Source organism: Typopeltis vanoorti, chromosome 12 (genome assembly GCF_054136105.1).
Source record: "Typopeltis vanoorti isolate ZY-2024b chromosome 12, IOZ_Tvanoo_1.0, whole genome shotgun sequence".
Taxonomy (NCBI): domain Eukaryota; kingdom Metazoa; phylum Arthropoda; class Arachnida; order Uropygi; family Thelyphonidae; genus Typopeltis; species Typopeltis vanoorti.
Genome location: NC_143560.1, coordinates 26,092,275 through 26,104,404, shown reverse-complemented (window position 1 = coordinate 26,104,404; position 12,130 = coordinate 26,092,275). Strand labels below are relative to the sequence as shown.

Below are 12,130 nucleotides of genomic sequence, written 5' to 3'. Positions count from 1 at the left end.
CTCACATTATTACTGGCACAGAGTCATATATTGAAATGGCAGCACTTACTTGTGAAAGTGATTCCTTTGAATCCTGTCTGAGAGTTGTTGAATGGCCTCTAGAAATAAGAGATTCCTTTGCAATATTATGTACTGTGGCTATCCATTCATTTCTTTCTCTTTCATTTATAGCCTGAAGTACTATTACCCTAAAAACAAATAATAAAATAAGTTAAAAAGGAAAAAAAAAAGTATTAAAATATTAAAAATATAGTAACATCAAGCTAATACATGTCTGGAGTCTTACAGTGTTTGTAATGATAGCAAGTTACCAGAGATGAAGATCAGCTGGAAAGAAAGGAAGTTTACAGTATTTTTAAGACTTTACTCATTTGAGTTTGAATAGTTAATGATTTGCATCACCATGAGTATCTTTAATTTCCTTGACATTATGAAACAAACTAGAATGAGAACTGGGTTCTCATTCTAATTTGTTTCTTGTTGCTGATGGTCATGTGGTTCGATAATTCTAATTTGCAGTAGCAGATCAACAACTCAGTATAATGGTATGTGTGCTTTTCCAACTTAGATAGGATGTCCAACATCAAGCAAGCTGCAAGTGCACTTTATTTCATATAATACCAGATGGAATCTTCATTAAACATTCATCAAACTATGTAGTGTGAATGTGTGTGTGCATGCACATGTTTCTGATATTGAACTTGGAGAATTTCATGTCTGTATTTTCAGCTACACAGAACTAATGCACTTAACCTGAATAAAAATAACTATATGAAAACCTAAAAAATGCACACCTTCAGTTCATCTTTTTCCCAGCCAGCCTGTTTAGAATGGAATCTTTCCAAACAGTGTAGGACTTATCTTCAAATTACAATCTATGCATTCTGTGCTATCCAATAACGGCATTAAGTGCAATAAAAAGTATTATTTTGGATAATGTCAGGACCTGTGGCACCTAATTAAAAATCTACAAGCAAGTTATAAAATGTATGCAGAAGGCTATTCCTAGATGACCATAATAATCAAATGAATTATCTATTGAACTTGGGTTTATACTAGTCGTGCTGAACTTGTTTACATCAATAAACAGCTTATCCTAATCAGAATTCAAAATCATCTATTAGTTTTTAATTCCATTGTGGTAAACTTAAAATACCTGTAAGTTTTAAACACCAGAGATTCAATCATGTTGCATTAGATGGGCTGGCAGAGAAACGATTGTGGTCATACTTACTAATATGTTAATGTAGAATGTTTAATTTTTAAATAAAGTAAGTGCTCTAACATGTGTGTTATCTCCATAACTTCTACATGATGAATATTGACTTGCGAGAAAGTAATGTAGAATGTGTTCTGTCACTCACTCACTCACACACACACGGTGCCCATTAAATAACAAGACAGTTTCTATAGGCATACTGTAAATAGAATATTGGGCAAATAGTATATCATTTCAACTATTAGAGAGTGCTCTTTCCAATGATCATGTGTGCTGCGATAGTTGATAGCTTCTTTATAGATGCAGTTTGAGTGAGATGGTGTTAATGCCTCATGTCAAAAATTTGAAAATGAAACAATGAGTGGTGATAAAAGTTTACTTCATCTTAGGCAAATCAACCTCAGAAATATTTAATAATCTTAAAATGATGTATGGGGATAACTGCCTATCATGTGCAAGAATTTTTGAGTGGTTCACAAGATTTCAAGATGGCAAGGATTCAAAAAAAGATGATCCACCACCAGGAAAGCATCTTGGTTTGGACTGATGAAAATGTGGAGAAAGCTTTGCAAACAATGATTGTGGAATCACCATTACACAGAAATTAAATATCAGCCTGTAAAATTTGGAGGGAAAAGGAAAATTTAGGGTAAAGAAAGATTTATTTGTTCATGATTCGAACCACATTCTTTGACTCCTGAGCAGAGAGAGAGAGAGAGCACATGATGTTGCTACTATTAACCTGTGTTCATAGGCAGATCCTCAAGCTGAAGTCATTATTGAGTACAAAACATATAGTTCCTTACACAGTATGGAACTACACACATGGACAAAGAAATTAGCGCACCAAGAAGGAAGCATAGGATTCAACTGAAATTTTATTGATGTAATGATACAGGTGAGTGATGCGCATGATGGCAAAAACAGAGCTGAAGGACAATTACAAAGGGATCTGTGGTACGCAATCCAGTCATCATCAATAGCATGCTGCACCGCCTCGTGCGCCGTTACATGCTGCAATACGATCCGGAATGGTGGCGAACAGATGCCTGATGTTGTCTTGCGGCAGACTGGCCCACACGTGTTGGACGCTGTGCTCCAAATCACAAATATTGCGGCACAGTGGGAGCTGGCATTTCAGCTGCTCCCAAACATGCTCGATAGGGGACAAGTCCGGGGAGGGGGCAGGCCATGGAAGTGTCTGTACACGCCGTAGGCAGGCCTGGGCAACCCGAGCCGTGTGCGGACAGGCATTATCCTGCTGGTATAGCGTTCCTGGTATCCTGGCCAGGAATAAGAGAACATGGGGCCATAGGATGTCATCGACATACAGCTGCCCCAGCAATGCGACACGTATCACTGCAAGGGGTGATCGGCTATCGTAGGCTATAGCTCCCCAGACTATAATGCCTACAGTGCAGGAGGTATGGCACTTGATAGCAAGGTTGGGATTGCGTCCTTGACCAGAGGTCCTCCACACCCGGATACGATGATCATCTGTCCCCAAGACGAAGCAGCACTCATTGCTGAAGACCAGATGTCGCCAGTCTGTGGCGTTCCAAACCGCTCTCGCCTGGCACCACTGCAAACGAAGTCGGCGAATTTGCAGTGTTAATGGGAGCACACATAAGGGGCGCTGAGATCATAGATTCGCCTCTACGAGGTGTCGGGAAATGGTTCATGGGCACAGAGGAGCCCCTACATCTGCCTGTATAGTGGACCAGGTCACCATGGGATCCCTCCGTGCTTGCCACACGATCCGTTGATCCTCCTGATCCGACCAGTGCAGCTCTGCCATGTGGCAATGCCAGAATGCGTCCACAGCTCCCAACACTGTTGGACAGCATGGTCAGAACGGTTCATGTGCACGCCTATACTGTGCGCCGACCATCCTCCGGTTTTCAGGCCGATGATCATGCCTCTGTCAAAGTCCGTAAGTTGCTTAAATCGACGTCTCTGGCGTCTACCCGGTATTACTGTTACTCTGTACTCTAGCTTGTGTCGGTCGGTGCTTTTCGCTTTAATCGACTATCGACTACATGCCGGCTTCATAAGGCTGCCGGTTCGTGCTTGCAGCGCCACCGCAGGGTGTGTGGGCATGTGCAATCGCACCAAACTTGGATCATTTGAATACCCACCCTACACTCTAGCTATTTGCTTAGTTTTGCCATTGTACCATGTTTTCTTCCAGGTGCGCTAATTTCTTTGTCCATGTGTGTATATAGGGAGAGAAATTAAACTATGGTCTTTAACGAAAACAGGGAATCAAAATTATGAAGTGCACAGAAATATCACATCAGCCCCGAAAAAGATCTCAATCAATTTTTTGTGTGTTAATTTTGCCTAATTTCTGCCAAATTAGTGGCATTGATAGCCTCAGCCAGTCCAAAGATTATGGGGATTAGTGAAACATGGTTGATGGAAGATGATATACTAACAGCAATAGAAATAGAAGGATACAGTGCATTTCGGCAGGATAGGAAGGGCAAACATGGTGGAGTATTGCTCATGATAAGTTGTGTCCTCTCAGAGTGGAGATTTGGAGGGAAATGGCACTAATGGTTTTGAGAATATATTGTGTTAGGTGGGAATGAGCAGAACAGAATATTTAGTGGAATGTTGCTACAGGCCAGAGAATAGAAAATTTGAGGAGCAAGAAATGTTTAGGCAGCTGAACTTGGCAAGTGCAAAATGAATGATCATTATGGGAGATTTTAACCATAGCAGTATAAATTGGGAAAAAGAAACATCATGTAGTAGTGAGAGAATAGAATTTTTGGAATTCTTGAGGGATTAGACCACATGTAGAAGAAGAAACAAGAGGCTTGAGATTCTGGATTTAATCCTGGCATCAAATGGCATTATACTGAAATATAATCCCAATCCCCAATTGGAGAGAGTGACCATGTGGTTTTGACTTGGGGAATGAGGAAACATGTGGAAGTGCCAAAAAGAAAGGAATTTATGTGAAATTATAAGGCAGGTGATAATCTTAGAAATTAGTCTGGGATAGTTCTGTGGATGGAAGAATTGGAAGAGTGATATCAACAGTGTATGGGAACTAGTGAAGAAATATTTATTAGCATCAAAGGCGAGTTGTATACCTCAAGTGGAAAAGAGAACAAAATTTAGTGTAAAGTAGTTAAGTAATGACATCAAATGGAAACTGCAGATGAAAAGGAGGTTATGAAAAAAGCATAAGGAGAGGGGAGAGCATTTGCATGGGGAATATAAGACTCAGGCTAGGAAAAGTGATTAAGTATGGTAAGGAAGATATTTTCAGGACAGGGCAACTCGTACATATATAGAAGCTGTAATGTGAAGTCACTAGCTTCTATATACAAGTTGCCCTGTCCTAAAGATACTTTAGAAATGTAAACTTCATTTGCTTACTTGGATATACGATTAAACCAAGAATATAATTTTCTTGGCATCTTTAATTTATAGTACAACCAAGTGGAAAAACTCCAACAACCATCTCTAATCCAGAGTATTTTAATAATAAGGTGCAACACCTTTTGGTTACTCATATATGAAAATATGACTTCTGCATTACTTCAACTTCGGTATCACCTCTCGGTCTGGCTCCCACTGGTCAGACTTCGATAATGGTCAAAACCGGTTTGGGTAGTGGCCCTTCCCATGGTGCATAGCATTATACATGTCTGTAAGGAAATGTGTTTTGCATTATGGGATACTAAGGCAAGTGATGTGAAGTCACTAGCTTCTATATATGAGTTGCACCTAAAATACTTCAGGTGCAAACTTTGTTTGCTTACACTTGGATACAGGATTAAACCAATAATGTACCTATTTTTCCCGTGTTTAAGAACAAGCCATACTTTTTTCAAACTCAAAATTAAGAAATCAATATTTTAAACATAAAACAGAACACATTTGATAATTTTTTAAATATTCAAAGTATATTTAGTAATTAGGTAATATTTTTTAAGATACATACTAAGATGCATTTTCTGGGCTAACTTGGTTCATGTTCTCATGGCCAACCCTTCTCTCCTCATGAAGTTGAAGCACCATTTTGCCTTTCCTGTGAAATCAATAATGTTCATTTTTCTCTTGAAAACCTTTTTGCCTCGTACTGAATAAGCTTCGTTGACACACATATCCCACTCTGGCGCTACTCTATAATCCAAATCTTAAGTCTCTGCTCCAAGTTTGGTCATTTTGCTATTTTCCTCTTAAGGCCTTCTTTTTTAGCATCTTGAGTAGTTGTTCTTCCTGTTTTCTGCACTGTCTAATCACGCACTTAGTGGGAGGAGGTCCAAACTGTCTCTCTGAAGCTTTATTTCCATGTTCTTTTGCATAATTGATGACTTTTAACTTGAATTTTGAAGAATATGACAATCGTTTTTTATTTTCAGGCATTTTTATGGGCTAGTGCTCAAAATATTGTTAATGCATTAACTTACCCCACCAACGAGTTGCAGATGTATGAATGCTTTCAGAGTTCTGATTGGTTTATTCAGAATCAGCCGTTAATGACGTCAATCGACAGAGTTAGTAAAGGCTAGTGATTGGAGGAAGCCTGTTCACAGAGACAAGGTTCTGGTTCGCCAAGGCAACAGAGGGTCTCTCAACTGGTTACCCCCACATGTATGATGACCCCCCCAATTTTTGTTCTAAAAATTTTAGAAAACCGTATCGTCTTATACATGGAAAAATACAGTAATTTCTTGGCATCTTTAAACAATGTGTCTAACTACCAAATTTAATGACTGAATTTATTTGAATAAAAATCACTGATTTTTATACAAAGTTATTTGACACAGATGCAACATACAAGAAAGAAACAGTAGGTTTCTTGATATATATATATATATTTTTTTTTTTTGGGGGGGGGAGTTGACTTTCATTGTATATATATACAGTAAAACCCCTTTTTTTACACTTTTCAGGGGACTGATGGAAAAAAGTATAAATAGCAGGAAATGTAAAAAAAAAAAAACATTAAAAAAAGGCTAAAAGATGACTTACTGCTATTGTGACTCTACATACTAGATTACAACAGGTAGATTTTTTTTTTTTTTTTTTGACATAGTGCCAGATTGCTTTGCATTGAGTTCAATGCTTGACCTGTTTTTTACTATCATGTTCAAAGTGGACATGGAGAGTCCAAGATCTTTTGCTAAATGCACGTGTTCTGGCATGTCAATCTACACGTCACAGAATTGCCATCTTTTCTTCTACCGAAATACATTTTGTCTTTTTTCTCCATGTTACTAACATGGATAATCCACCACAGCAACTTGGAAGCAACTTTCACATGCTAAATTATGTAGCAGAAATTCTGCAATATCAATTCGTACTGTGATTGAAAAATCACAGTATCGGCCATCACTACATTACTGCTGCAAGCGTGCAAGTCACCGTGATGGCAGAAACAAAACTACAGCCGAAAGCAACGCCATCTGGGAACAGAAATGCACAGATTTCTGCAGAAATCGATTCAAAAATCAGTATTGCCACCCGAGAAAAAAATGCATGTGGAAAATAACGTCCACATCAAGTTGTTAATGGTGGGAAAACAATATATCGTAAGAATAGGCTTAAGACGGGACCAATGGAAAATGGCGTAATGGCATGAAAATGTAAATTGCGGGAACGTAAAAACAGGATTTTACTGTATATCGGGACCAATGGAAAATGGCGTAATGGCATGAAAATGTAAATTGCGGGAAAGTAAAAATAGGATTTTACTGTATATATATTTTTTAGGGGGAGGGGGAGATGACTTTCACTGTAACAAATCGGTATAACAAATTTGCTCACTATAACAAGTGATCAAGAAGTCTTAACCAAAGCTAGGCACAATTTGTTCAAAAAATTTCACTATAACAGTCAGTCTGCTATCTCAGATTACAATGCACTGGGACAGAGTATAGTAATGCAATGAGGGACTATTTAAAACTCTGATCATGAACTGTTACATTTATATACAAACCATAATCTGATTGGGTAGAAGAGCAAATGATACGAATGAAGCAGAATTTATTGAGTTCTTGAGGAACAACTTCCTCGAGCAGCATGTAAAAGAAGGAACTTGAGGTCAAAGAGTGTTAGATTTGTTCATAGTATCAGAAGTCTTTGCTAAGAATATGACTATTTTACCACAGCTGGTAACAGTTCATGCCATACTTTCCTGGGAAGTAGCTAATTATATTGATGTTCCAATTAGGACAGGTTACATTCTGAAAGCTGGAAATTATGACCAAACTTAGAATACTATCTTTAATCCCATGGGAATCTTTGAAAAAGTGCTTAAATAAGGTAGTATCTGTATGCATCCCTAGAGTTCGAAGAATAAATAAGAGAGGAGTGAAATGAATGTGCAGCCTTATTAAGTAAGAAATGCATAAGAGAGAAGATCACATCAAAGGAATATTGTGAGAATAAAAGTGACAGGAGTTATGAAATATATAAAGTGCAGGCTAGAAAGTAATGAGTATTGTGTGGAAAGCTAAAACAGAGTATGAAAAGAAATTGCAAGCTAAAGGCAATCCAAAAGAACTATCATTATGCCACAAGTAAAAGAAAGAATGAATGTGGAAGAAGAACTTTACTGAATGCAGATGGTAGTGTCAGAAGCTAATGAGATTGTTCAATTAATGAGTGCTCACTTTGCTAAGATGTATCAAACAGGTGTATATAACATGATGAATAGTGCTACTTCTATTACTACATTGGATGAAGAGTTAGAGATGCATGAGAATGAGGTTGAAGAGCTATTGCATAAACTGGATAAGAATTTGGCAATAGAATCAGATGGAATATTAGCATGTTATGCTAAAGGCATGTTCATCCAAACTGGCTAGGCCCTTGCATAACATACACGGCTTGAGTCTCAGATCAGGAAATATGCCACAGGATAGTTCTGTTTTACAAAAAGGTGGTGCAAAAACTAATGTGTCTGACTACCAAACTATTAGTATCTCTGGTGTAATGGTGAAGATTTTAGAGAAGCTGGTAAGAATTCGGAGACAAAAATGGGTAGACAGGCAAGCTATACCATGCAAGAAACAGCATCAGTTTACTAAAGGAATGTCATGTCTTAGCAATTTGCTTGCATTTTATAACAATATTACAAACAATTTCGATAAAATAAATTAATACACTATAATACTGTTGGATTTTGCTAAGGCATTTGATAGGATAGCACATGAAGGGCTGCTGTATAAACTGGAGAATGTGGTTTTAGAATATAAACTTCTGAATTGGATAAGTGGATGGTTGACAGATATCAAAAAATAGTATATAGAGGATGTGAATTGGAAAGCCTCCATAGCTCAGTCAGTATAGATGAAGCCATTTGGTCAGAAAGACCTGGGTTCGATTCCCATCAGTGATGTGAGAAAAGTTCATCTGGTCTGTTTCGACTAAAGGTGAGTTAGCCAGTCTCATATGGAGGTAGGGGGATATTTCACCTGGAAACTCTGGGTTTTCGTTCCCTAGAACAGGCAAACCAGCCCTATGAACACACACAAATTTACAGCCATGAATACTTACAACGATACGAGGTGTGGCTATTAAATAACGAGACAAGGTGCACTGTGAATCGTGTACTCATAGCAGTGGAATGCACTTACGCCATGAATGACCTTGAAGGTTCTAGAAGTAGTTGAGATAAGCACTGTTCGCTGTTGCTCGTAGTTAGTCTGTAGGCAGTTATAAAAGAAACACGTGTGAAATCGCTTTGCCGGAATAATGTCTAACATTAAACTCAAGCAGCGCATTAATCTCAAATTCCTTGTGCAATTGAAGAAATCGCCACCTGAGTGTTTAAAACTGTTGCAGGAGGTATACGGTGATAACGTAACGTCACATGCATGAATGTTTGAATGGCATAAACGCTTTGCTGAAGGTCGAGAAAACGAAGATGACGAACGACTGGGTCACCCTGTCAGGTAGCAACTGAACAAAACATTGCAAAAAGTAATGAAATTGTCAACAACGATCGGCGATTAAGCATTCGGATGATAGAAGGCATGGTGCACATTGATAAGGAGATTGTACGACAAATTTTGCATGAGCAATTGAACATGAACAAAGTGTCGGGATTGGAAACAAATTTGCACTGACATCATGGAACGGCTGAAAGCGGAGCCAAACTTGCAGGAGATCATCACATGTGATGAGACATAGATTTTCCAGTAGATACAAAAACAAAGAGACAATCGATGCACTGGAAAACTCCGTAACAAGAATGAAAAAAAGCAAGAATGAGGAAGTCAAAACTGAAGGCAATGCTGATCGTTTTTTTTTTTTTTTTTTTGATATCAGTGGCGTGGTAATAGTTGACTGGGTACTAGAGAGTCAGACAGTTAACCAACATTATTACTTTGAGGTTCTGGACAGACAGTGAACTGTGGGCTAGTGTATTCTCCATCAGGACAACACTCCAGCCCACAGTTCATTGTCTGTAAAGCAGTATCTGGCTGATAAGAAGGTGGTGGTAAGGCAGACCATCCACCTTACTTGCCTGACTTAGCTCCAAGTGACTTTTACCTTTTTCGAAAGTTGAAATCCGCATTGAAGGGCACCCATTTTCAGTCAGTGGATGGGATAAAGGAGAAAACTGCAGGGCTACTGAAGCAGATAACACCTGATGACTTCCAGTACTGCTTCCAACAATGGAAAATTCGTATGCAATGGTGTATGGATAGAGGAGGGGAGTATGCTGAAGGGGATTACAATTAAGTTGTGCAATTGTAATAATAAACCACATTTTTGCAACCAGTTTCGTTATTTAATAGCCACACCTCGTATGATGGCACTTGAATGGGAATGGGATAGAATTAATGTAATTCTATTTAATGTAACCCGGTATACCCCCAGAATTTGGTCTTTGGACCTTTTTTTTTTGTTCAATATATATATATATATATATATATATATTAATGACATTAGGGAGGATCTAACAGGCAATGTTCAATTGTTTGCTGATGATGCCCTGCAAAGACAGGGCAATCAGGGATGGTGCTGATATCCAGCACTTACAAAATGATCTGAAGAGTTGAAAATTTGGGTAAATAAAAATATCTGCCCGTTTAATGTTAATAAGTGTAAAGTTATGCATTTTGGTGTGATGAAATTTCTAATGGCATATCAAAAGAAACTGATGAGGCTAGGGATATTGGGGTAATGGTGGATAAGAATTTGAGGTTCAACAGTCATATAGCAAAAATTTCAAATACAACTTATAGGATAATTGCAATGTTGAAGCAAATCTTGACATATAAGGATAAGGAAGTCATTTTGCTTCTTTATAAGGCCTTGATAAGAGCACACCAGACTAATGTGCACAGATTTGGTCTCGTGGGTTCCAAGAGGATAAAGATGCTATGGAAAGATTGCAAAGAAGAGTTACAAGAGATTATGGAATTTAGATTATGAGGACAGATTGCAAGTATGGAGATTACAGACTCTGGTTAGCAAGAATGGGTGTTATAGGATACTGTCTAAGGAAATTTCCATTATACGGAAGGCAGGGAGAGAACATGGATCATCTGTGGAAGTTAAGTTGGTCTGTGTTAAGAAAGGGGGTAAGAATTATATTTTTCTTTCACAGAACAATGAGTGGGTGAAACAGTTTGCCTGTTGAAGTAGTAGTAAGTCCATCTAATGTGAATGAATTTAACAGAAGGTATAACAGCTTGTTTGTGGGTGTGATGTATTTCTCCTTAGATGAGTCCTCTGACTTCATGGAGGTCTCAGAGAATAAAGTATTAAAAATAGGGGGGAAGGGGGGAGTTTATGGGTTTGGCATATTCAAATAGACTGAAAGAAAGTGGCATCAGTGAAACATAGCTGATCAAAAGTAACATTCTGGCAATAACAGAAATTCAGCCATATTCCATATTCTGGAAAGACAATGGGCGTGGGAGTGGCGGAAGCACGTGGCAGTAAATTTGAGCTGTGGTAAAAAAAAGTGTTTTTTTAAATGGTGCATAGTGTGAATTCTTTTGTGAATTGTGCTACATTTTTTTTCTCAGTAACACACGTGTTCTTTAGTGGTGCTGCTTTTTGAAGTTTCATTGTTATATATTGTTATTTTTGTGTGACTGAGAAGGTGAGATCAGAGTCAAACGCATCTGCAGTGGAAGAGAAGATAAGTTTTTGCTATTTAGTATAGTTGAATATAGCATTTATATTTATGTATATATATTTAACGTTTATATATATTTAGTGTTTAGTTTAGTAGTTCCTCGGCAGTAAGGAATGATGGCGGCTGCAGCTCCAATTATAAATGGTGTGTTACTAAGTCCTCCGCCATTTAAGGACTCTTAAATGGCGGAGGACTTCGTGTAACTTGGTGTCCACCCGTGCAAAATGTAGGCAATGGGAGAATTAAATGAATTAGATATTTCGATAATTGACCTAGTTGTGTTAGGGACAGGAAATGAATGTCGGGAGACAAGCAGTTTGATAGGAGAGAATGACGAGCAAAATATGAATGAAAAAATAAGAGTCTGGAGTGTGGAAGGCTTGAATGACTGTGAAGTTTTCGGAGATGGTCTTGATTGGGAGAATGAATGGTGAGTAAGAGTGACTAACTTGCAGAGAGATAGATGAGCTGAAAGAGGAGGAGGAGGAGGAGGAGAGAGAGTTATGGGAATGATAGAAGAGGGGAGAATGAAAACAGTCAGAGAGAGGAAATGAGAAGAATGCGAGAGAGTGCTGGAACCAGGGATAGAGTGATGCCAGGATAGCAGGTAAGTGGGGGAACACAGAGAGAAATGGTTAGAGGAGGGAGAGTGAAGGATACAGGTGAGCAATCAAGGAACAGAGTGGGAAGAGGTGTGATGTATGGAGACTCAATGATCTGTGGTGTGCAAGATAGGATACCAGAGGAGTGTTTGCCTGGAGGGATGATAGGTGTAGCTATAGCAATTA

The 12,130-nt window shown here is 38.4% G+C and overlaps 1 protein-coding gene across 5 annotated transcripts in view; it reads right to left on the bottom strand.

Moving 5' to 3' along the window:
* The window catches only part of LOC150100640 (DCC-interacting protein 13-alpha-like), a 408,578-nt gene that overhangs the window by 157,033 nt on the left and 239,415 nt on the right, over positions 1-12,130 (bottom strand). For all 5 annotated transcript variants that reach the window (XR_016549161.1, XM_090401384.1, XM_090401387.1 and 2 more), the window contains one exon: positions 50-188. Coding sequence is in view for 4 of the 5 variants with exons in the window: in XM_090401384.1 (XP_090257510.1) it covers positions 50-188 (139 nt within the window). In the remaining variant the exon portion in view is untranslated. The remainder of the gene's footprint in view (positions 1-49; positions 189-12,130) is intronic.